The sequence below is a fragment of the Pan troglodytes genome, chromosome 4, assembly GCF_028858775.2.
Source record: "Pan troglodytes isolate AG18354 chromosome 4, NHGRI_mPanTro3-v2.0_pri, whole genome shotgun sequence".
Lineage (NCBI taxonomy): Eukaryota > Metazoa > Chordata > Mammalia > Primates > Hominidae > Pan > Pan troglodytes.
Window position 1 is genome coordinate 110020436 of NC_072402.2, and position 27769 is coordinate 110048204.

Below are 27769 nucleotides of genomic sequence, written 5' to 3' on the forward strand. Positions count from 1 at the left end.
CTTCTAACCACCTGTGGTGTTTATGATATATATTGGTTTTCATCCATGGTTCCTGGTTCATACCTCCCATAGCCCTTGTTAGTCTTTTGTTGAAATGTTGGGAGTGTTAGGCCTCAGGACACAAAGTCTCTCTCCTGCCCTCCTTTCACCTGCCCCAAGCAGGACTCTAATCTTCACCCACCTTTCTGACTGTGGGTCTTAAGACCTTTCCCTGTGTTCATACAGATCATGGGGGAATGGGGAACCCTCCCCAGAGAAAGTCTAGCCCTATACACCTAGAAAAGCAATGCTGACATCATGACACTTCCACAAAAACTCAAGAGGACTTGGTCCAGGGAGCTTCTAGGTAACTGAACACATGCAGGTTCCTGGAGGGCGGCGTGCCCAGGAGGGCATGGAACTTCCATGCCCCGTTCCCCCATACCTCACCTTACACATCTCTTCATCTATATATTCTGCAGTATCCTTTATAATAAACTGGTAAATATAAGTGTTTTTCTGAGTTTTGTAAGCTGCTCTAGCAAATTAATCAAACCCAAAGAGAAGGTCGTGGGAACTCCAACTTGAAGCCAGTTGGTTAGAAGTTCCACAGGCCTCGGCCAGGAGCAGTGGCTCACACCTGCAATTACATGGTTAGAGACTTTTTCTCTACATACCACCCAATGGAAGAAGCCTTCACAAAACTCTAGCATATCATCTTATTTTCAAAGCATTCAGTACCTGATATTTGAGTATCTTTTTATGGTCTGTCTCACACCTGGAAATAAACTCCTTGAGACCAGAGACCTTGGCTCTTACCATTGTGCCATACTTCCTGAGACACAGTGGCTGCCTGGTAAGTATCTGCTGTGTGATTGAATGGAGATGAGCAATAGCAAATGCTCATCTTTCCTCACAGTCCCAGTTCAGGCTGTGCTGATATGAGTAAGGATATAACTCTAAAAAATGTTAAACAAGAAACTTCCTGAATATCCTCTATAAAATATCCTGCTGCCTCCAATACTGATGGGTATCATGAAAGAATAAACTAAGCTCCTATAGATCATCAGCTTTTAAAGGCCCACTTCTGTTAATTCATAAAGCAGCTCTCAAAACTCATAGTCCAGAAGGGAAAGTAGGTAACTCCCACTTTCCCATGAACCAAAAAAGCACCTGCACAGCTTTTTAACAATTCCAAGAACATCTCTCTTATTGGAACAGGTCCTAAAATGATAAGACAAACTAGTCACTTAGCTTTTAGTACATGCAACAAATTTGCAATTTTATAAAATCTAAGTAGAATAGAAAATATTCCATAAAATACATTTTATTAGTAGGCTGCTGACACATCACGATTAAACTGTTTATTATATTCAAGGAGAAAATTCTCTTAAGATTCAGAATAAGGTTAAATCAAGGTTAATATATCAGAGCTTTGTGTCGAAACCCTAAATTTAAAAAAAAACCTAGTTTTCTAATGTCTAAAATCATTAACTCTAACATCACTGTTTTCCCATTAGGCAATCAATCAACTGTCTGAAATTCCTTCCTTTATGGCTCATTCTGATTTAACCAGGGAGAAGGACAGTCTAATTTAATAAATGTTCATAGTAAAGAAATCAATATTCCTTTCACTTATGTATATAACTAAGAAGGTATGGGTCACAGAAATTTCTCAGGTACTGCATTTATTGGTAAGAACACCTAGCATACCTACATAACTGGTTGTATATACAAAAATATAAATGTATATGGATATATGGATATATATATACATGTATGTATATGTTGACATTTCTACCATTCCTGATAGTTTTGTTATCAAGTACTTTGTACCTTTATTGTTTTCAATTGTTGTTTGATGGAAGCATTTTTTTTTTAACTTTTAAATTCAGGGATACAGGTACAGGTTTGTTATACAGGTAAACTCGTGTCATGAGGGTCTGCTGCACGGATTAATTTTGTGACCCAGGCATTAAGCCTGGTACCCATTAGTTATTTTTCCTCATCCTCTCCCTCCTTCCACCTCCCACCCTCCTCCTTTTAATTTAGTTTTGGTGAAGAAGGCATTCGGTGCCATTAACAAAGAAAACTTTCTCTCCAAGATAGAATTCAGCCCTTCACCTCCCTAAACCTAGAAACCGCAGGATAATATATCATACATGACCCATGGAAGAAACATTCATGCCTACTGCAATCAACCATTTGAGGGAAAGAAGGAAAAAAGAACTAAAGTTCAAAATGTGCCATGGAGGTGATCCTACACAAACCTGGGTCCTTCAAGAGCCGTTTTTGAGTCGGTGTCAAAATCAACAAACTGAAGACCAATCAATCAAAGCATGCTCTGCTTTTCCCGATGCCGCAGTGAGGAAAGCATGCAGTGCACGAAGCGACTTTGGGGGAGCCGTCTGGGAGGCTCCCCTCTCAGCACTTCCCGGGGTTATTTCAGGCATGTCAGCTGCTGAATTCTCATGGTGTTTCACATGACTGTGCTCAGAAGAGGGCACACCCACTCTAAACAGAAAATGTTCCAGAAGAACATCATCTCTTCCTTTCCTATTAAACACTGTTTAACCATGAAGAAATAGAAAAATCTACTTTTAGAAGTGCTATTTATTCTACACAATTTTTTTAAATCATGGGATCCCCATCATACAGTTACACATGACATTGTTTGAACTCAAATCCTCATATAATATGCCTTCTTTTATTACATACTACACCTATACCTCTAACCAGACAAGAATATTCTAAACAGCACCCAGTAGCTGCCAGCACATTAAAAATATCCTGTACCTGTTGTTTCTTATAATCCCAATAAGAATTTTCAATCTAACTTCCTAATATCTCAGTAAAGCTTTTTCTTTTTTTTAAAATATAAGTTAAATCTGGTTAAAATGAACAGCAGGAGAGGCCTTTCATAAGAGGAGGGAGCATGCAGGCGTGGGAAGGGGAGGTGTGGGAATGCTCTTGTCAAGGCCCTCGCCTCCCAATGAGCTGCCCACACAGTCCAGGCGAGAGTTCTTTCACTCAGTAACATTACAGATCACTTGTTTTGAAGTGACAGAGGTGGTAAGAAAGTGGTGAATAGGATTCAATGCTTCCCTTCAAAAAGTATCTGATCAAATGGTATTATTCAATAGGCACAAACAATGTTGTATTTGTAATATGTGATACAAGAAGGCCCAAAATATTTCTGGGGGGTCGGAGAAAGCTTCAGGAAGCAGGAGACATCAGAAACACCACACTCTGTGGATGGTAATGATAAACAAGATTTAAACAAGGAAAAATGACGGAAGGGAAGAGAACAAGAAGGGTGTTCAGGCAGGGGAGGCAGCACATACAACCCCCCGAGACACTATGGTACAGCTAAGGAGCTGCAGGTAGTTCAGTGGAGCTACGGCGTACCTGAAGTACGCATTTGGGTAGGGAACTGAAAAGTCATGTTGCAAGAAAAGGAGCTCAAGATAACCAAGGGCCACGTATCTTAAAGGACTTTGTAAACCATGTTTAGGAGTTTGGAGTTTCCCTTAGGGAGCCATTAAAGAATTTTAAGCCACAGAAGGAGACACCATCAAAGTCGCCTTTCTGAAAGAAAACTGCAATTGTAGTGGGGAAAACACTGGAGGGAGTAAGACCAAAGACAGGACAGCCAGTCAAAAAAGCTTTTATAGAAACCCAAGCTCATCTGGCACCGAAACTAAAATTCAGAGATGGAGACTGATTCTAGAGAGGTGAATAGGTGACCACAAGTCCTGTTTACACCAGTGGTCCCAGCTTAGTTATTAACAGTGTCCCTTTTCACTCTCAAAAGTATCCTGGATTAGTGAGTGAATTGTATGGTCAATCTAGGAATTAAGGAGTAAAGCTGCCAGGACTTGGTGACTGGCTATGAGGAGAGGTGAGATGATGTAGTTGGGAATGACACCCAAGATTCTAGCTTGAGCAATTGGGTAGATGGTGTTGCCATTCACTAAGCTATTGTAACAAAGGTGCAGGCACCTCGGGGATGCTACGTGAGGACTTCCCAAAGGATACATGGGTAAACATAGTTTTAAGAACTCCATTCCCAGATTCTCACCTTCCATATACACTCTATTCCAAAACTGATCTACCAAAGAATAGACCCAAGATTAGGACATTATGCTAATTCTCCTTTCCTACTGCACTCTCCTTTCAAAATTCTCCATTCCCAGTTTGCTGAAAGGCACCTTTCAGCCCTGTCAAGCTGCTATAGTGCATTGCCCAAGGGCACGAATAATCACAGGAGAAGCATAGGAAGACTTTAAAATACTGATGTTAACAAAGTTGTCTTTAATAAAGACACTATAAATCAGAAAAACATAGTGTTATGTCTTTTTCCATTTTATACATATTTCTGGCAAGGACTATGCAAAGTGTTAGAAGCATGATATTTTGGCCTATACTTGGGTGGTTCTAAAATCAGATACATTGTACCATAGGGCAGCACCAGGAGTGATGATTTTTGTTTAATCTTGCAACTTCCATACTCTAGCTATTGTCAGTTCCTTAAGAATAAGACAAATCAAAGTCTTGGTAAGTGAAAGCAGACCTATCTTATCTAGGTAACAAAATGCTTTGCCTTATCTGTCTAGGAATAGAATTCCAAAATGAAATACTTTTCATGGAACTCAAGTTAACATTTTTATTTAAATTGACAAAATGATAGAAAGCAAGTTGGTTTGGCTAAGTGGCTTAATAATGACTGGCTTCGTCCAAGAGTTTTATGTTGGAGACTTTCCATAAGCCAAATGAACTAAATCTGCCATTCTAAGATTCTGATGAAAATATAAAGTATATAATTAGATAAAAGCACTTTATTAAAAATCTTACATTGGCAAACATATGTTAAAATTAATTATTTTAAAATTTTTCTAAATCCCTTCTATTTAATATTTATTTAATACTGCATTAAATCAGGTGCTTCTAAATAAAAAAGAAAAAAGCATAATTAATAACATTTTCCTAAGTGTTGACAAAGCATTTTTAATACATTTCCTAGAAATTGTGGAGTTGAATTACTATAATAATCAATTAACAAATTTTAAGACAGGTGGTCTTGAATTCATTGCTTTCAACTAAAGAAAAACCCAACTGAATTGTCTGAAAAAACACTGCTCTCAGATATATAAGAAAAAGGTAGAGTTGGAATCATTCCAGGAATATATTATAATGGACTAATTGGAAAGAAAAAGTCCCACTCACCTCATTAAAAGATGCATTTCCAAAAAATACTTATATTTTATGTTTAATAATTTTTTTCCATAGGATTTTGGGGAACAGGTTAGGTATTGAGTTACATGAATAAGTTCTTTAACTGTGATTTGTGAGATTTTGGTGCAACCATCACCCAAGCAGTATACACTGAAGCCAATTTGTAGTCTTTTATCCCTCACCCCCTTCCTACCCCTTCCCTCCCGAGTCTCCAAAGTCCATTGTATCATTCTTATGCCTGTGCATCCTCATAGCTTAGCCCCCACTTACGAGTGAGAACATACAATATTTGCTTTTCCATTCCTGAGTTACTTCACTCAGAATAATAGTCTCCAATATCATCAAGGTTGCTGTGAATGCCATTAATTCATTCCATTTTATGGCTGAGTAGTATTCCATCACATACATATATACATACATATATACACACACACACACACACACACACACACACACACACACACACACACCACAGTTTATCCACTCGTTGACTGATGGGCATTTGGGTTGGTTCCACATTTTTGCAATTGTAAACTGTGCTGCTATAAACATGGGTGTGCAAGTATCTTTTTCGTATGACTTCTTTTCCTCTGGGTGGATACCCAGCAGTGGGATTGCTGGATCAAATGGTACTTATACTTTTAGTTCCTTAAGGAATCTCCACACTGTTTTCCATAGTGGCTGTACTAGTTTACATTCCCACCAGCAGTGCAGAAGTGTTCCCTTTTCATAATATCCATGCCAAAATCTATTATTTTTTGATTTTTTTGATAATGGCCATTCTTGCAGGGGTAAGGTGGTATTGCATTGTGGTTTTGATGTGCATTTCCCTGATCATTAGTGATGTTGAGCGTTTTTTCATATATTTGTTACCATTTGTATATCTTCTTTCGAGAATTGTCCACTCATGTCCTTAGTCTACTTTTTGATGGGATTGTTTCTTTCTTATTTGTTTGAGTTCCTTGTAGATTCTGGATATTAGTCCCTTGTCAGATATATAGATTGTGAAGATTTTCTCCCACTCTGTGGGCTGTCTGTTTACTCTGATGACTGTTCCTTTTGCTATGCAAAAGCTCTTTAGTTTAATTAAGTCTCACCTATTTATCTTCATTTTTGTTGCATTTGCTTTTGGGTTCCTGGTCATGAAATCTTTGCCTAGGCCAATGTCTAGAAGGGTTTTTCCAACGTTATCTTCTAGAATTTTTATAGTTTTAAAGTCTTAATGATTTAGGACTTAAATCTAAGTCCTTGATCCATCTTGAGTTGATTTTTGCATAAGGCAAGAGATAAGGATCCAGTTTCATTTTCCATCATGTGACTTGCCAATTATCCCAGCACCATTTCCCCACTTTGTTTTTGTTTGCTTTGTCGACGATCAGTTGGCTATAAGTATTTGGGTTAATTTCTGGGCTCTCTATTCTGTTCCATTGGTCTATGTCCCTATTTTTATACCAGTACCATGCTGTTTTGGTGACTATGGCCTTATAGTATAGTTTGAAATCAGGTAATATGATGCCTCCAGCTATGTTCTTTTTGCTTAGTCTCACTTTGGCTATGCAGGCTCTTTTTTGGTTCCATATGAACTTTAGGATTGTTTTTTCTAGTTCTGTGAAGAATGATGGTGGTATTTTGATGGAAATTATAATGAATTTATAGATTGCTTCTGGCAGTACGGTCATTTTCACATTATTGATTCTACCCATCCATGAACATGAAATGTGTTTCCATTTGCTTTCAACTTTTCCCCGTTCATATTATGTTGGCTGTGGGTTTGTCATAGATGGCTTTTATTACATTGAGGTATGTCCCCCGTATGCCAGTTTTGCTGAGGGTTTTAATCATAAAGGGATGCAGAATTTTGTCAAATGCTCTTTCTGCATCTACTAAGATGATCATGTGATTTTTGTTTTTAATTCTGTTTATGTGATGTTTCACATTTATTGACTTGTGTATGTTAAACCATCCCTGCATTCCTGGTATGAAACACACTTGATTATGGCGGATTATTTTTTGTATATGCTGTCGGATTTGGTTAGCTAGTATTTTGTTAAATATTTTTGCATCTATGTTCATCAGGGGTATTGGTCTGTAGTTTTCTTTGTTATACTGGCTTCACAGAATGATTTAGGGAGGATTTCATCTTTATCTTGAAGAATAATGTCAATATGATTGGTATTAATTCTTCTTTGAATGTCTGGTTGAATTCAACTTGAATCCATCTGGTCCTGGACTTTTTCTTGTTGGTAATTTTTTTATTACCATTTCAATCTCACTGCTTGTTAATGGTCTGTTCAGGGTTTCTAATTCTTTCTGATTTAAGCTAGGAGGGTTGTCTCTTCCCAGGAATTTATCCATAACCTCCATGTTTTCTAGTTTATGCACGTAAAGGTGTTCATAGTAGCCTTGAATGATCTTTTATATTTCTGTGGTATCAGTTATAATATCCCCCATTTCATTTCTAATTGAGCTTATTTGGATCTTCCCTCTTCTTTTCTTGGTTAATCTTGCTAATGGTCTATCAATTTTATTTATCTTTTCAAAGAACCAGCTGTTTGTTTCATTTATCTTTTGCATTTCTTTTTGCTTCAATTTCATTTAGTTCTGCTCTGACCTCGGTTATTTCCTTCATTCTGTTGGGTTTGGTTTGGTTTGTTCTTGTTTCTCTAGTACCTTGAGGTGTGACCATAGATTGTCTAGTTGTGCTCTTTCAGACTTTTTGATACAGGCATTTAAGGCTATGAACTTTCCTCTTAGCACTGCCTTTGCTATATCCTAGAGGTTTTGATAGTTGTGTCACTATTATCATTCAGTTTGAAGAATTTTTTCCACTATGGTCTGAGAGAGTACTTGATATAATTTCAGTTTTCTTAAATTTATTCAGACTTGTTTTGTGGCCTATCATATGGTCTATTTTGGAGAAAGTTCCATGCACCGATGAATAAAATGTATATTCTGAAGTTGTTGGGTAGAATGTTCTGTAAATGGCCAGGCGTGGTGGCTCCTGCCTGTAATCCCAGCACTCTGGAAGGCCAAGGCAGGTGGATCACTTGAGTTCAGGAGTTTGAGACCAGCCTGGCCAACATGGTGAAACCCCGTCTCTATTAAGGAATATTATGTAAATATCTGTTAAGTCCATTTGTTCCAGAGTATAGCTTAAATCCATTGTTTCTTTGCTGACTTTCTGTCTTGATGACCTGTCTAGTGCTGTCAGTGCAGTATTGAAGTCCCCCACTATTACTGTGTTGCTCTCTATCTCATTACTTAAGTCTAGTAGTAACCGTTTTACAAGTTTGGGAACTCCAGTGTTAAGTGCATATATATTTAGGACTGTGATATTTTCCTGTTGCACAAGGGCTTTTATCATTATATAATGTCCTACTTTGTCTTTTTTAACTACTCTTAAAGTTTGTTTTGTCTGATATACGCCTGCTTGCTTTTGGTGTCTATTTGCATGGAATATCTTTTTCCACCTCTTTATCTTAAGTTTATGTGAGTCCTTATATGTTAGGTGAGTCTCTTGAAGGCAGCAGATACCTGGTTGGTGAATTCTTATCCATTCTGCAATTGTGTATCTTTTAAGTGGAGCATTTAGGCTATTTACATTCAACATTAGTATTGAGATATGAGGTACTATTCCATTCATTGTGCTATTTGTTGCCTGTATACCTTGTTTTTTTTTAATTATATTTTTGTTTTATAGGTCCTGTGAGACTTATGCTTTAAGGAAGTTCTGTTACTGATGTGTTTCCAGGATTTGTTTCAAGATTTGGAGCTCCTTTTAGCAGTTCTTATAGTGCTGGCTTAGGACTGGCAAATTCTCTCAGCATTTGTTTGCCTGAAAAAGACTATCTTTTCTTCATTTATGAAGCTTAGTTTTGCTGGAGACAAAATTCTTGGCTGTTAATTGTTTTGTTTAAGGAGGCTGCAGATAGGGACCCAATCCCTTCTAGCTTGTAGGGTTTCTGCTGAGAAATCTGCTGTTAATCTGACAGGTTTTCCTTTATAGATCACCTAATGCTTTTGCCTCACAGCTATTAAGATTCTTTCCCTCATCTTAACTTTAGCTAACCTGATGATAACGTGCCTAGGTAATGATCTTTTTGCAATTTGCCAGGTGTTCTTTGAGCTCCTTCTATTTGGATGTTTAGGTCTTTAGCAAGGCTGGGGAAGTTCTACTAGATTATTCCCCCAAATATGTTTTCCAAACTTTGAGATTCCTCTTCCTCCTCAGGAATGCCAATTATTCTTAGATTTGGTCACTTAATGTAATCTCACATTTCTTGGAGGCTTTGTTCATTTTTTTAATTCTTTTTTCTTAGTCTTTGTTGGACTGGGTTAATTTGATAACCTTATCTTCGAGATCTGAAGTTCTTTACTCTGCTTGTTCGAGTCTTATTGCTGAGAATTTCAAGAACATTTTGCATTTCTCTAAGTGTGTCCTTTATTTTCTGAAGCTGTGATTGTTTTTTATTTATGCTATCTATTTCACTGAAGATTCCTCCCCTCGTTTCTTGTATCATTTTTTTGATTTCCTTAAATTGGACTTCACCTTTCTCTGGTGCCTCCTTAATTGGTTTAATAATCAATCTTCTAAGTGCCTTTTCAGGTAAATCAGGGACTTTTTCTTGGTTTAGATCCACTGCTGATGAGAGAGTATGATTTTTTGGGTGGTGTTGAAGAACATTCTTTTATCATATTACCAGAATTGTTTTTCTGGTTCCTTCTCCTTTGAGTAAACTATGTTAGACAGAAGATCTGGCACTCAAGGCTGCTGTTCAGATTCCTTTGTCCCATGGGGTGTTCCTGTGATGTAGCACTCTCCCCTTTTTCCTAGGAATGTGGCTTCCTGAGAGCTGAGATGCAGTGACTGTTATTCCCTTCTGGATCTAGCCACCCAGCAGGGCTACCAGACTCCAGGCTGGTACTAGGGGTTGTCTGCACAGAGTCCTGTGATGTGAACCATCTTCATGTCTCTCAGCCATGGATACCAGCACAGTATTTGCAGTGTCTCCGGGTTCCTGCAGGAGCAATCTGCTTCCTTCAAAGGGTCTGTGGATTCTCTCAGCTTTCTTGGTATATTTCTGCAGTAGTTCTGGAGCAAAATTTCACAATGCAAGTCTCTACACACTGCACGATCCGTCCGAGTGGGAGCTGCGATCTAGTCCTGCCCCCCGTCTGTCAATTTCCACAGAAAATATGTTTAATAATTATTAAAATGCATAGTATTTTGCTGTTTTAATTAATTGTATAGTGACAACCATGGTAATAACAACTACTTTTAGGGCTCAATAACAATTAGAGCCTTAACATCTTAGGAAATAAACTTTTAAAATTCCAATTTATATGTATATTATGGATATATGTTTTTTATTAATAAAAATATAATAACATTTTAGGGAGAAAGTAGAATAGGAATACAAGTTTAAAGACATAAAAGGAATAAATAAATGTTTCTGATTTTTAAAAAAGAGCTTGTTCATATATTTTTGTAAAGGTAGATGAATACAAAATTGCTATGAAATATAAATTCATAGGATACATTTAAAAGGAATATGACAATTTGATTTTACAATGTCAGTATTTATGATAAACCAAAGATCTGGATCTACTAAAACTTACAAAATTTCAATTCTCAACCTAAAATTACACACGAGTACATGGTTTTTTAAAAAAATTCGTAGACCAGGTATGGTGGCTCACACCTATAATCCTAGCACTTTGGGAGGCTGAGGCAGGAGGATCACTTGAGCTCAGGAGTTTGAAACCAGCCTAAGCAACATAGTGTGACCTCATCTCTAAAAGAAAAAAAAATCTTGAAAATCACTGATCTCAGAAAACATTTTTTAAAAAGAGCAGATTTGGAGGGGAAGATGCCTTCAGTTTTGAATATGTTACCTTTGAGATACATCAGAGGCATCCAAGTAGTGAACAACAGCTAAAACATTATGTGGACCACACATGTTAAAGCACTAGTCTGTGTATTTTTTATAGATTCCTTCAATCATCACTACCACCCATGAAGCGGCTACTATTACTATCTTCACTTTATAAACAGAGGAACTGAAGTATAGAAAAGTTAGGGAGACTCACTCAATGCCACACAGCTCTCCAGGTAGACTGTGGTTTGAACCCATACGGTCTGAATCCAGATTTTGAATTTCAACACAGTGTAGTCCCTCCTGAAACATCTGGGTTGAAGATAGGAATCTGAAGCTCAGTCTTTCAATATAATTTAAACCATGGAACAGTTACCAAGGAAAAATCACACACATTCGTCAGCAGGAAACTTAGACCTTCGGTGCTATGGGGCCCCCTATAGATGCTTCCGGCATTCCCTTCCAGGCCGTGGACTCTTGAAAAGCCAACTGCCATCATTGTTTCCCAGATACCCTTCATGTGTTGTTGTCAGCCCTCCCAGGATACTGTGCTTCTCATGATGCTCTTCATAAAGTCAAAGGGTTACCTAAGAGGAACTTTCTGCTTCTTGATCTTTCCCCTCTGTTCCTCCAACAGATGCTTGAAGACATCTCACACAGTAAGTTTCATTCTGTAATAATCCAGCATGACAATCTTCCTTTCTTTGCAACAGGATTCACATTATCACTTAGACATATTTTATCAGTCATTATAGGTACTTTCCAGAACATATAATCACAGAATGTGAAACTTTACACGTTACAAAATACAGCATCAGGATGAAAGGAAGAGGGCCACTACTGACGGCAGAGAGGACACACTTAAGCATGCCTGCTAGAGCTCAATGGACGAGGATTTTTGTTCAATACTCAGAGTACTCAGGGGCAGGGAAGAGAATACAAATATTAACACATACACAGTTTAGTTTAGATGGTTAAGGAAATTATCTCAGAGATAAACAGTACTAGCAAAGGTAGCACTAAATGTGTGGGCCTGAACAGAGTTAGAGCCTAAGAGAATCAAGGACAAAATCCTGGTGAACACCAACATTTTATGGAACAGGCAGTGGAATCATGATCATAGAGAAGACTGAATAGGAATAACTAGAGAAAACATGAAGAGAGAGAAACAAAAAGAATATAGTGCCAGAAGAACAAAATGAGAAGATTTCAAGAATGGGCAAGTTGTTAGTGTCAAAGCAAAAGAAAGGTCAAGTAAGACAAGGACTCACAGAGTCTCTTGGATTTAGCAACTGGCAAGGCAGGGCCAGTTTCAGTGATGTGATTGGGATCAAAGCTGCATGGTGATATGTTTAGGAAACAATGGGATTTCAGAAGGGAATGTAAGAAACTTAGACAAGGTTTTCTGAAGTTTACGTGTGATGCAGAAGGAGCCAAAGACAGCAGCAGATAAGGGAGGGCAAAGGGGAACGGGAGGTTCTAAATGAGAAAGACTTGAACACACCCAAACACTGACTGGAAAGAGGGAGCAGGTAGGGTACAGAGACACAAAACAGAAAAAGCAAGGTGGTAAGATCCAGCTCACAGACACTGGTGACAGGAAAGGAAGGGTAAGAAGCAACTAAGTGTGTTCAGGGGTGGGGTGGTCAAGAAAGTGGGAAGTTTCTGATTGCTTTTATTGTCTTAGCAAGGGAAAAACAGAGTTCACTGGCAGAAGACAGTGTTTGCATGCTGTCTTCATCTGTGTGCTTCACACATTCCCCCTCCTTTGACTTCTGAAGTAAAAGGGCAGCAGACCCAGGACCTAATTCTCAATGCCACGTTGATTTCCATATTCTGAGAAAAGCCCTAATTATATACAACTTCTGCCTTTCAAGGAGTAATCTGTAAAGGAGCCTCAGGTGCTAACATTAAAGTAAGACATAACTATAATTTCTGGGAATTTTCTGTAAGTCAAACCAAGGCCCTAATATGAGAGACCTACATCCCCACACACACCAGTCTGGATCAAGAACGAACCTGACTGGCACAAGCCAGAGTGGAACAGAAAATAGGCTCTATGCCCAGGCTAAGCGCTTTCCCTTTCAAAACTAATCTTAAAACCAGAAGTAGTATTGAGATATCACATTTATATTTATTACTGCTTTCAGTATCAACAAAACTCATCTTCAAAAATCTCAAAGGTATTTAAGAATCTACAGTTTATTTAATTTTTTCTTTTCTTTCTTCCAGACTTTTTCCTTCTTCCTTCATTCCACTGATATCACCAGCAATATTTTCTCCCATCCTAGTTTCAACAGGAAAGGCCTTTTACATGTTTAATGCCTTATCATCTACAAAGAGCTATCATGTGTTCTGATTTAGTCCTATATCAATCCTGACAGTTGAGGAGAAAAAGCATTTTATTGTCAATTTACAGATAAGCATATCAAGATTCAGAAAAATTAAGTGATTTCACCATTTTTTAGGAGCAGACACAGGACTCAAACCTATCTTGTGACTCCCGAGGCAGCTATCCATTCCACCAGATCACAATCCATTTATAGTAACTTCTGAAAGCCTAGAAGATGGCTCAAGTTCCTTCCAGCCTCTGATTAATTTCAAATACACCAGTTCCTTAAAGGGAAGACTGTGCTGCTACAATTTCAATTATCTTGAAAGTCAGGATATTACAGTGTTTGAAAGGTCTTGGAGACACTCAGACTTGGGGTGGAATTCTGGTCCTAATACGTGCTGATTATGCGACCTTGGGAAAGATGCTTAACCTTCTTGGTTTGCATTTCATCTTCTCCAACAGAAAGATAATAATACTTCAGAGAACTTTTCTGAGCATACAGTTTCAACAAACAAAAATATTTACAGTCGGTGGTGCACTGATGATGATGGTGGTAATAATGGAGAATGATGAGTTCCAGGGTTCTAGGTTCTCCTGGTCCTCCAGTGCAGACAACTTCTCTGCTATGTGAGGTCCCGAATGTACAGTAATTCAATCAACATTCATGAAAACCATTTGGTTTTTAAGACAAATGGTTCTAAATGGGAAACCATATTTGGTTTTTAAGACAAAGATTTTTTAACCATACCCTGTACTATTTTCACACAGGGTTTTTTTTAAAAATCCTTATTTGTTTTAAGTAACTGTCAGATATGCAGGATTGCTTCTAATATACTTTTGATAAAACTGTTACCAAGATGAAGTACAAAATTTCATTACATTATTCTCAGAGCCTCCTACAATTAAAAGATAATCAGACAATACATGTGAACATGCAAAGACTAAGCAATGTTTACAAATCATCTCTATTTTAGCTGAGTTCACCATTAGAATATAACAAAAACAGGGAAAGAATACTTTTTTCATGTCATTTGCACACCTGATATTCTTATCACCTCAAAACAATATGACTTAAGAGCTTTCTCCTAAATGTGTCATTTCTCCTAAAACCTGTATTATAAACACTATCATAAATGCCAAACCTTTAGGAGTAAAAGTAAGAGGAAAAAAATGTTCTTAATTTAAACCCTACAAAACTTTCAATAAACTAGCAACACTAACTGCTATAGTAGGGGCCATTGTTTTGAAATTCTCTAGCTTTTCACATTTTTCCTTTGCAAAGTTTAAAAAAGGTAAGGGGGAAGATAGAGACCGACAAGGTCTATATAACTTTAGCAAGACAGTCAATCTTTCCAGGCAAAGTCTGACATAGTAGATAAGATCAGAAAACTGTAGTTTTCTCTGCTAGGAAAAAAATGTTATTTCAAAAATATGAATGTAGCACATGACACCTTCTTTAGCCTTCAATTTAATCTTTCTGTATAGATTTACAGTACTGCTATATTTATTCGTGGTCTGTACAAGATAGAATTCAGTGGACTTCTAAACATGTCTGTTCCCCTTTTTTGCAACATGCCATAATGACCACTAGCCTTTAGAAAGTTATTCCTTTCTATGGAAAGCTATCCAACATTCCCAATTTTTCATTCCAACCTTATGAAATCCTCCTGTGAAACAGAAAAGATTAAGGAACTAGCTCAAGAAAAGTCACAAGTGATCACCATCAATAGTGGAAACACCACTCAGAAAATCATGTTCTTCACTGAATGTACCACAAATGACCCAGTGGAGGATGGGAGAACAAATGAAGGAAGAGGAGGACATCTCTATTTCAACAGCAGTTGAATAGGATGAAAAATAAAAGGCAAGTCAAATAGAGTATTTCTGAGATAAGCATGTGAGCATTCTGCATAATGAGGCTGTGCCTATCTGAAGCTAAGATCTTTACTTTCTTAGACTAAACCAAAAGTCACATTAATGAATATCCTTTCATCCTTCAAAATCTTCATCTCCAAAGTTTTTCCATTGTGGTGAATTTCTTAGTAACTCTCTACTCCGGACTGGAAGACCCTCTGAATTAACCTTTGTGAACAACTGACATGAGAACTAAAAGCTAAGTTGCCTTTATTACTCTTATTTCATCAGGTTCATGAACAAAAAAACCTCTACTTATTTTCTTTGTAACAGCTCATCTCACTTATAAAACTTAGGTAGTTACTTTTTTTTTGAACTGTTATTTCTTCTCTAACCATTCCCTTTCTTAAAAGGCAATTAATATCTGTCACCTCAAGAGACTAGCCACTTGCCTTCTAACACATATTAAACGACATATTCAGTCCTCCATGTTCACTCATGCTTTGCATTCACTATGATAAGGTTGCAAATCTGGAAACCACATATGCCATCTGCAAAGACGACTACACATGTACAGAAGCTGTGAATCCAGCAACTCTATAGACTTTTGGCAGAAGAGGAAAAAATTCAAAGAAATTATCAGGGGAAAACATGTTTGAGATTTTCAAAGTCTTTTTCAGTGACAAAGAGCCTAACCGCCTAAAACCATATCAGGAAAAGCCAGAGATAGAGTGAAATTTATAACCAGAAAAATTTAACACAAAGTCACCTTACTCACCGTCTGATGGCTTCTGTCACAGTAACGTAGCCCAAAATAATCTATCTCCACAAGGTTTACGTGATGAAATACGTGGTCAAGGACAACGGAACCTTTCGTTGACTTCTGCAAAAATAATTCAGTTTTATTTATTTTTAACTGCCCTTTTGTTCCTAAGTAGTACACAATCATGGTTCTCATCTTTTATTAGTTTCACTCACAACAGCAGCAACTGTATTAGACCATGGTTCTTCTCTGTAAGTTGTGCCTCAATTATGAAGGAAAAAACGTGATTTAAAGCAAAATGTATTATAGAAATTGCTTTGGAAAATACTTTTTAAATCGTAGTGGGTTTTAAATTAATATAAGCTTCTTTCTTCTGGGATTACAAATTATCTTCAGGACAAAATTCTTCTTTTAATAAAGATAATCTTTTATATGAAGAACATCTAATAAATGCATCAAAAAAACCACTTTGTTTAAAAATCCCACCATTCTCTCATTTTAAAAAGCAATTTTCCCCTATAGCATTACTCTCACAATGAATACAGAAGATATATAAAACTAACAATAGTCAAAGCTTTTATCTTCAATCCTCAAATAATAAACCCATAGATTAAAGCTGCTAAAGCTAATGTTCTGAAAAGCCCCTGTGAAGATATTTCACTTTATCTCTTTCACATAAGCACAGACACAAAACTTTTCTTTTGGCTGCTTTTTAAACACTGATAACTACCTAAAAAGCTAATCTCTTCTCTCCCCACCTACTACATACACAGATTCTTTAAATTAAGATTCTTATCATCTGACATACTAAAAATCAATTATTCACACATGTAAGAAACACTTGTATAGATACAGCCTCTTCCTTTCTCTCGCCCCATCTCTGGCTGGTATAACAAGATAATAAAAGAAATCCCACAACAAGTCTCACATTATGGTAATAAAGGAAGGCTTTTGTTCAGTTTCATCTTCCCTCAGAAAATTGCCAGGATGCGTTTATCCACGTATGGTGAGCACTTAATACTGCACTGCTTTTAGAAAATGGATTGTTAACATGAGAGAAATGTTTTTATTAAATGTATTATAAAATGGGCAATATGAGGTTATAAAAGTACACACCAGGGTGTACATACCAAGAACTTTCTTCAAGTTCTTGTTACAAATTCCATAGGTATTTTGTTTTCCTCTAAATTACTTTGACTAACTTTAACTGGTTCCTTTTTCAAAATCCATTAAATAATTTATAAACAAAAAGCCCTTCCATGATGAATCTTTAGGTTACTGGACATTTTCTGCAATAATCACAATGCCACAGTGGCCTGTAAATGTCTCTGTGCTCATGCACCCGTGTATTTCTCGGAGGTAAAAATCTTGAAGTGAAATTACTCATCTGAAGGATATGTATACTCAAAATTACAGTGGGCACTGCCAAAAAGACCATTACAATTCATTTGATGAGAGTATATGTTTTCCCCGCACCCTTGCCAACATTTGGATTGCAAAACCTTTTTCCAATCTGATTGAGCAAAAAAAGAGGGGAATAAAGGAATTGTTTTAATTTACATTTTCCTGACATTAATAAAAGCAAGCACTCTTTCATGTGCTTACTAGTCAATTGCATTTCCTAGCCTTTGAGTTAGGCATCCCCTAACCCAAAGTTTATGAGCAAATTCTCCTAAGTACTTCTAAATACTTGTAGAATTTTACTTATACTTAGCTCTTCATTCCATCTGGAAATTATTTTTGTTCTTGGGATAAGGGCCCAACTTTGCTTCCAAATGGACAGACAACTGCACCACCATTTACCAAAAAAAGCCATCATTTCCCTGTTGATTTGAAACAACTTTATCATCTATTAAATGAATCCCCAGTATTCTATCTCATGGGTTATTCCAGAACCAACACCCCCAAGATTTTGATGTATGTAGTTTAATTTGTTTGATATCCATCTTTCTTTTTCAAAACTATCTTTGCTAGTTCTTAAACATTTTTCTCTACTCAGGGACGTTAAGAACCAGCTACCCAATTGAATAAACGATTCTGCTGGGGATTTAACTGGAATTAAATTTAATTGACAGACCAGATGACGTGGTAGGTGGAGGTGTAGATACTAAGATATTTACAAAGTGAAACCTCTATGGTTGTCTTTTATATCCTTCGAGGAAATTTCACACTTTTGATGTGGGTCTTACAAAATTCTATTTAGGCTTTGTGGCAAGCAAATTTACCAAATGCCCTCCCTCCCCCAAAGATGTCCTGCCCTGACCTCTGGAATCTGCATGATGAGAATACCACCCCTATAACTGCGTTATGCTATATGGCACAGTTGACGTTAAGATAGGGAGATCACTGAAGTGGGCCTAATCAAATGGGCTCTAAAAAGCACAGCACTTTCTCCAGCAGAAGGGAAAAGCAGGGGGAAAGTCCACTATATTCAAACCATGAGAAGGGTTCCACACTTCCCTGTCACTTGAAAGATGAAGGGGGCTATTTGAGAAGAATGAGAACAGCTTCAGGACCTGAGGGGAGCCCCCAGCTAACAGCCAGCAAAGAGATGGGAACCTCAGTCCTACAACCACAAAAGCGGGATTCTGCCAACAGCCAACAAGGGTTTGGAAGTCGATTCTTCCCCATCATCCTCAGATAAGTGCTCAGCTGACTAACACCTTGATTTCATCCTTGTGGGGCCCTGCAGGGAAGCCAGCCATGACATCCTGGACTTGTGGCCTACAGAACTGTGAAATAATAAATGACTGCATGTTTAAACCACTGTGCTAGTGATAATTTGTTATGCAACAATAAAAAATAATACAGGCTGGTTCTTAGCTATTTTAGTTTTATTGCTGTTATACTTTCTGACTATCTATTGCTAATGCATTGGAAAGCCAACTAATATTCCCTATCGGTCTTATTCCCAGCCGTCTTGCTAAATTCTTCTTAGTTTGTCTATGGAGTCTTCTCAGATAATCACTTTTCAAAATGCTTTTTCAAAATGCTCCTCCACATTTATTTCTTCTTTTCTTACTGCATTGGCTGGGACCTCAATAAAAGAATAACTAGTAGTTTTGAGAACATGCACCCTGTCTTCATCCTGACTGTAATGGATTGCTTCTAAAATTTCACCACTAAGTATAATGGCTGGTGTATGGCCCGAACGCATATCCTTAATCAAATAGATGGTTCCTTCAATTCTGCTTTTTTTGGTCTTATTCTGTTTTGGCCTTTAATCAATGACTAACAGTTTTATCAACTTCTTTTTGGGAATAAAAGATGAGTATATGATGTTTGTTCTTTCAGCTTTGAGTTACATTAAAAGAGTTTCTAATGCCAAATCTTCTTAGAGAAATTCCCGCTTTAGTCCTTTTTGTTCTGGGTACATATCAAACCTTCTGCTAATGTGCAAACAATCCCCCTATGTGAGTCTTGGTGGAGGCAGGAATCAGGTTCCCAGAATAACTGACAGCCAGGTCACAGGCATATGATCTGTGGTTTCAGCCAAGGACTTTGACTTCTGAGCAAGAGTTTAGGATTAATTCACAGAGTAGCTCCCAAGAGTAAGGGAGTATCCAATAGCAAAGGCATCCAAAGATGGAATCAGCTGTGACAAGCAGTAGAAATGACTGATTCCTGAGTCAGATTTTCCAGCATTCTTATCTTTTTCCTGAGACAGGGTCTCACTCTGTTACCCAGGCTGGAATGCAGTGGTGTGATCTTGGCTCACTGCAACCTCCAAGTGATCCTCCCGCCTCAGCCTCCTGAGTAGCTGGGACTACAGGCATGCACCACCACACCCGGCTACAGCATTCTTGAGGTACAAAATAGGAACATTCAGGCAATCTACCACCTTCATTTTCTGAATATGTATGTTTGGCTCAAGAGGCAGGCCAGTATCCCAAGTAAAAATCCTGAGTAACAGTATAGAAAATTGGATCCAACTGTATACTAAAAATATCATGATGAATACAAAAAGCTTATCCTTTTTGTAAGTGCATCCTTGGTGTAAGTACATCAAGCAAGGATTCCTAAAATAAATTCTGTCCAATGTAACTATGAAAAGAATTTACTGAAAAGATACTATCTCACAGGCTCTATAGATATCACACTAATGGTTTCCCAGAGCTTTTTATGATTCCCATCTATCTACAGCCACTAAGCTTGGAATACTCAGTCCATCACTACAACCTTTCGTAGTTCTTTTGCTCATGTTTTGGGCTGTGGTTTACACCTCCAATTGTTTCCCATTTGCCTTTCAGGAATTTTTCTTATCATTTCTGGTCCACTGAGACCAGATCGCACGGCTGCACCCCAGCCTGGGCGACAGAGTGAGTGAGACTCTGTCTCTTTGATCTAAAATTTTAGATCAAACTTTCTTACTTTCCAGGTTACTGTAGAAAGTGCACACACACCTTTCCTCTTACTTCAAAATATTTATGGAATGCTGGCATATGAAGATAGTCTTCCATTTTGATCTAATCTCACTTATGGGTCCTTTCTCCCATCTAGGCACAGAGAGAAACAGATGGAATAACTAGAGCAGGTAGAGTCACACAACTCCACCTAATTCTTCTATCCCAAACAGGTAAACAAGAAGTGGTTCGTGAACAAAGAGGAAACAATTATGCCTGAAATTACGTATGACAATGAGAAGGTACAGATTTTAAAAATATGTAAATCAAATCTGTCTTTATGCAAACTATATTTGTGCTTCTGTGTCCAGCAGAAATGTTAGGGTTTTCAAATAAAGATAATAGATTTATAAAGCATAAAAAGGATCTAATATTCTACCCACAAAGATTATACACAAAAGCAAGCTCAGAAAACCAGCTCGGGAGTTTAGAAAGTATACAGAAACTCTAAAATTTTCATGCAGAGGAAGAAATCATCAAATTTGAAAATTTTCCAAAATGATCATTCCCAAACTACCAGAACATGCCAATCTTTTGTGACAATTTTGCATTTATATAGAATCTGGTGCTGCAAATGCTTTGCAAATATTATCCTTTAGCATCTTTTGTTACCCTCTACCGAGAGGACACAAGGAAAGCATCCAGTGTTATGCAACAAATCCAGTGCTGACCATAAAAAAATATGACATCTCGTGATTCCCTCTATAGCTTTCTGTATAGTGCAGGTGTGTCTACACAGTCACCTGGAGCAGGGCCAGGAGAGTCTCAGAAATGCTGTATTTCTGTCACTACTTCAAGCAAATACACACATGAAAACCTCTTAACTTTTCATCTGTCATACTGTAATATGATAAGACTTAGAGAGCATGGATGCCAGAGGTAAATTAGCTATTGGGGGTGGAGGTATATATCACCAGCTCACACTTCTGTCCATTCTGCCCTAACTGACCTCTTCCAATAACCCTTTGCCCAATCAGTATTCCATTGTTATGCCTCCTGCCCTTATACACATGGATAATTTCATTCTTCTTATGGGTACTTTGTAGAGACCACCTATGGGCCAATATTTTGCAGTTCAGGTGTAAAGTCTTCAGGTCCAGAAGAAATCATCTTTGAATAAAGAAATGAAGAACTGACAGAGAACTGACATAGAACCAAAGTGCGATTAAAGTATATTTGTCCAGGAAGGGGCCAGTCCTAGGATTTATTACAGGAAAAAAGGGTATTATGAAACACATGACTTCATTCATTGAAATATTTATTTATTTATTGCCTAATACCAGCAAATGCTTACTCTCTAGAAAATGGGAAAAGTACACTAATAAATGCCAGAAGGAGGATGATTATCTTTCAGAATTCCAGAATATAATGCAAAGTGATGTGATGCGGGAAGTCTTTGACCAGCCTATTAGAATCCCTGAGAAGCCCTAGGGCTATGAAGCGACTAAGAAACTTCTAAAAAGTGACTAAAAACTTTATTGAGAAGGTGAGACAGGGAGAGATTTGGTTATCATCAAAAGTCCTTTTGTAGGGTGGGCGCGGTGGCTAACGCCTGTAATCCCAGCACTTTGGGAGGCCGAGGCGGGTGGATCATGAGGTCAGGAGATTGAGACCATCCTGGCTAACACGGTGAAACCCCGTCTCTACTAAAAATACAAAAACTTAGCTGGGCGTAGTGGCGCACGCCTGTAATCCCAGCTTCTCGGGAGGCTGAGGCAGAAGAATCGCTTGAACCCGGGAGGTGGAGGCTGCAGTAAGCCGAGATCATGCCATTGCACTGCAGCCTGGGCGACAGAGCGAGATTCCATCTCAAAAAAAAAAAAAAAAATCCTTTTGTGCCTTGGACTAGCAACCAGGCACACACATTACTTGCAATTCTTGAAAAGAAAAGGCAACCAGGCAGAAATTAGTCATTACCTTTTTTTGCTGTGGAGGCAGTTTGTTTGTCAATTTGGTTTATGCACCAAGAAGTGTTAGGTAAGGAATGCATAGAGGAATATAGTGATGAGCTGTTAATTTGTATACTATATTTACATATAAACAATTCATACTCCCCAACCGCTCCAAAAAAAGGTAACTTTCTTTTTTTTTTTTTTTTTTTTGAGACGGAGTCTCACTGTGTCCCCTAGGCTGGAGTGCAGTGGCGCAATCTCCGCTCACTGCAAGCTCCGCCTCCCGGGTTCACGCCATTCTCCTGCCTCAGCCTCCGAAGTAGCTGGGACTACAGGTGCCCACCACCATGCCCGGCTAATTTGTATTTTTAGTAGACGGGGTTTCACCGTGTTAGCCAGGATGGTCTCAATCTCCTGACCTTGTGATCTGCCCGTCTCAGCCTCCCAAAGTGCTGGGATTATAGGCGTGAGCCACGGCACCTGGCCACCGTGTAACTTTTTAATCTGAATTATTCCTGAGCCTTTTGAACAGGTAGACCAAACTATTACAGGCCATTATATACCAATGTGGAAGCTATGCACCCCCATTCCTTAACATGCTGAAAAGGGGCTTCATTTCTAAGTCAGATGGCTAGTTTCATTTGAAATTTAATGAAATCTTGATTCTTAACCTTACTTCTTTCAATACTTTGCAAAAGAAAAGATATGGAAGTCAGCCGGGCATGGTGGCTCATGCCTGTAATCCCAGCAATTTGGGACGTCGAGGCGGGTGGATCACCTGAGGTCAGGAGTTCGACACCTGCCTCACCAACAATGTGAAACCCCATCGCTACTAAAAAAAAAAAAAAAGAAAGAAAGAAAAGAAATTAGCCAAGCATGATGGCAGGCGCCTGTGGTCCCAGCTACTACAAGGTCAGGAGATTAAGACCATCCTGGCTAACATGGTGAAACCCTGTCTCTATTAAAAATACAAAAACTCAGCTGGGCATAGTGGCACGTGCCTGGGGAGGCTGAGACAGGAAAATTGCCTGAAGACAGGAGGCGGAGGTTGCAGTGAGCCGAAATTGCAATACTGCACTCCAGCCTGGGTGACGGAGCAAGACTCCATCTCAAAAAAAAAGAAAAAGACATGCAAATGATATTAATGCCATTCCAGTTTTCTTCTGACCATTTCCAGAAGAAACCTCTGCCAAAATGGGGAATTCACAAGATGCCACAAAATAAGGTACAACAATAACATGCCCAAGGACTTTCTGAAATCAATAAATAAATTAAAATTTTGTCTTCGATAATAATGAACCTCCACTAATGAGATTAATGAGACGTTTGAGAGAATGAACTGGGTAACACCCCAAATATCAGGGAGGGATATTTGGAAACCTGAAAGAAATGCTTCCCATTTCAGGTTTCAGGAGGTCTCCCTGGGATATCTTTCCTGCTCTATGTCATGGTCAAAATCCTACTTATCCTTCAAGATCCAGTTAAAATGCCACCTTCTTCATAAAGCCTGTCCAAATCCTCTCAACCTCATTATGACCTCTCCCTCCATTGAACCTACCAAGTTTCTTATTTTTGCCTGTCTCTGATACTTACACTCTTGCACTCTTAAGATGGACATTTATTCCTTCTGTTAACTTTCCTACTTATGTTTAGACATTTGGAAAGCATGTGCTGAGTATCACACACCACTTACTTTCTATGCAGTCCAATAACTTATTCTCAGTAAGAGCTGCCTAAAAGTTCACTGAATTAATACCAAGGGCCAATAACATGGTGTCTATAAATTGAACCTTTCTTCCTGTTTCTTATGAAGATTTCCATTTTTCTTGACCAATCAGACTTATGAAATTAAAGAAAAAGCTGACCAGATCCATGTATTTTGTTATATCACCTGATACACAGAGATTCAGTTTACTTTTAATTTTAAAATATACATTTGCTTCAGTGACATATAATTCCAATAGACTCAATATACTCAATATATTCTAAAGGTAGCATAAGGAATAAATATCTTATATTTAAAATGGCTAAAACACCAAAAACTGAGGAAGCCATATATTACATTTTTATACCTAAAACTTGCATAGAAATTTTTATGCAGTAAAATAAATCTGACAGAAATTTGATTTTCCATCATCAAAAAAATAAAGAAGACTTGATATGAGACAGTTAAGAAAATGAAAATAATGGGAGCACCTGATTTTTTATAACTAATGAGCAAAACTTCATCTCAATGTAACAATATATTAATTTACTTTTAAAATGAGAGTAAATGCCTATTACATATTTCTGGATTGTGAATTGTATTCCACTTAACTCTTAGCAAATGAGATAGATTACTTTCATTACTGACATACTAGCAACATTCCAGAAAGAATAGAGCTACAAAAGGCTTATAATCTTTGAGAAAGACTCACTAGTAGGACAAGTTTATTTGAAAATAGCATCAATGGGGCTTTCAACCAGAACAAAGAATATTTCAAATGAGTAATAACATCTTTGCAGATTAACATGACATTACAAACCAGAAAGGCAGGTTTCTGCCAGCTTCACAGAATGATAACTATTACATCTGAGACAAACAGCTTACTCCTTCACAAAGGGGAAATGAACTCTGCAAAAAATTCTTATAACGTTATGCCTTTAAAAATTCACTCTATCTTTATTTAGTATTTTGACCACAATACATTCCTAGTTCTCTGGGAAAACTTAAAATTACATTAATTTTTTTAGCTTAGGCCATTACGATAAGGCAAAGTGGGCGCACGGAGGAGACATTCTTCAGGTACCAAAGGTAACTCCTTCCCAGGGGAGGCACTGTTCACCCCCATTGTCTGGCCCCCATTGTTTCTGTCTAAGAGTTACCCTCACCCTCCAGATGAGGAAAATCCTCATTTAATCATTAAAAAAATGAGTAAAATGTATTTTTCTAGGTGCTATTAATATTTATATTTTTCATATATAAAAGTTTCTTCACACTGATAAGCTTTTCTCACCTATCTATTGCTTTGTAACAAGTAACTTCAAAACTCAGTGGCTTAAAGCAACAAGTTGCCTATAATTCTAAAATTTAGCCAGGGCTCAGAAGAGACAGCTGGTATCAGCTCCATCTGGTGTTGGCTGGAGAGGTCTACCTGGGCTGAAGAACCCAGGATGGCTTCATTCACATATTGACACCTCACCTGAGATGGCTGAAATGGCTGGAAGCTGGCTGGGCCACTCACCCTCTAAGCAAGGTAATCTGACTTCATGACATGGTGACTTAGGGCTCCAAGAGACAAACAGCGGAAGCTGCCAAGTTTCTGAAGGCCCAGATCTGGCACAGCATCAGTCTTGCTACATTCTATTGATCAAAGCAAGTCACTAAGTCAGTGCACATGGAAAGGGAGCAAAAACAGATCCCATCTCTTGATAGGAGGAATGACATGAACATATAGTGAGTGACTGGAAGAATCACAGGTGGCCATCTTTGTTGACAACCTACCACATCTTTTTTTCTCTCTAAACTTGTTATATGCTTTATGTTTTTCTTCACTCATATCTGTAATATTTCAAATTAGAGCAAAAGAAAGAATGACAGTAAATCATCTTGATCATCTATATAAAAAGAACTACGCTAGATGATTTCTTGTACTTTGTTTCATTTAATCTCTACAAGAGCTATGCAAACTTGTCATTTTTTATTCCTGCTTTATAAATAAGCTCAAAAAGGTTGGGAAAGAATAGCAGTTTGGCTAGAGTAACACAGAAAGAAAGGGAAAAGGCAGAGACTCCAACCCAGAAATATCTAACTTAAAATCCTGAGCTCCTTCTAATACAGCAGTGATTCTTGAAGGCTGGAGGGCCTAGAGACCCTTTCAATGGTGCATGAAGTCAGATCTATATTCCTAATGTTATTAGTTTGTTATTTTTCATTTGCCCTTCTCTCACAATCATAGAGTTTTCTAGCGGTCACAGGGCATATCACAACAGATGATGCATAAAGTAGCTATGACAATCCAGCTACTTTCTGTTAAGCTAGATATCATAGTTGCAAAAATGTAAAAACAAGGTCATTCTTCTAAAATTGTTATGTTTTGGACAATACATCTTTTTTGTAAAAATATAAAACTATTTTTGTTGACAAGTAATTTTTTAAATGGGTTTTTTGGATGATTTCAAAAATCTCTCCACTTAATGGTAAACAGATACAGAGATAACCCATATGAACAAAAGTTCTTCCAGGTCCTCAATAATTTTAGAGTGTAAGGGGCTCCTAAGACTGAAAAGCTTGAGAATTACTCTACTATACTAAAAAACAAAGGAATGTCCTTGATGACATAGATTGCAAAATAGGCAATTCTGATTCTTAGATACCTGGAAAGCCAGTCTTTCCTCATTTTATAGATGAGGAAACTCAGAGCCGAGAGATGAGTGACTTGCCCACAGGTCACAGGGCTGGCTAACTAAAAATCTAGAAATAGAATCAATGCAGCATCATTGCCACTAACCAAGCACTTGCCTTCTCTTTTTTCCTACCAATTTTGATAGGAGTTCACAAAAATCCTGTCAGCAACAAAATAAAACCAAAAGAAAAAAACAAAGCAGTCCACAAGGAAGGTCAGAGATTAAATAATGTGTAATGGCATTCTTTGGCAACAGAAATCAGAATTCCCAGAATAGAGAGCTATTTTCAAGACTAAAGGATATTCTTTGGTTTCATCACTGTCTAGGATCCCTGAGCCACCATGAAAGAAGTCTAACTACTCTGCTGGAGAAACCATGTGGAGAGACCTTGAGAATACATAAGAAGTTGGACTCAAGCCCAACCTTTCAGACGCCCTTTTAAGGCATCAGGCCTGTGAATGAACACATTTTTGGCCCTCCAGATCACTCCAACTGCCTAATCAATACCAACGAGTGTTCACAGTCAACATCACATGGAGAGAAGTTGCCCAGCCAAGCCTTGCTCACTGTCCTGACCAACAAGTCATAAGATATAATAGCTGCTGTTTCAAGCCACTAAATGTTGGGTAGTTTGTTACAGAGCTACACAACCACAGATAACCAGACTAAGACTCAAATGTTCTCAGCCCAGAAATATGGACTCTCACAAAGAAGAGTTAAAGCAAATACCAAACATTAGTAATTCCTGTCTTCCTACCTGTTTCAAGATAGGTAACATACGTATGTTACACAGAAAAACCTCAAGAATTTCCAGTTAAATGCTATTTCATACTCCCCTTCAATCTCCCTGTACTGTAACCCTTCCTTCAACCCTTGTTTATGGGTTACCATGAAGCACGTCCCCAGGTATTGTCACATTAGCTTGTTATAGGAAACAGAGCAACAACACCTCAATAGCAATGACCACATCTGGTACCCACATCTTTGGTTTCTAAATATCATTCTCCACTCCTTGGAAAACAGACTGATTCCAAGGCTGAGACAGG

General features: G+C 37.9%; 1 protein-coding gene across 11 annotated transcripts in view; it reads right to left on the reverse strand.

The window, feature by feature from the left end:
- EPB41L4A (erythrocyte membrane protein band 4.1 like 4A) overlaps window positions 1–27769 on the reverse strand; it is a 273201-nt gene that overhangs the window by 148577 nt on the left and 96855 nt on the right. For all 11 annotated transcript variants that reach the window (XM_054684526.2, XM_063810543.1, XM_063810546.1 and 8 more), the window contains one exon: window positions 16058–16162. In XM_054684526.2, coding sequence (XP_054540501.1) covers window positions 16058–16162 — 105 coding nt within the window. The remainder of the gene's footprint in view (window positions 1–16057; window positions 16163–27769) is intronic.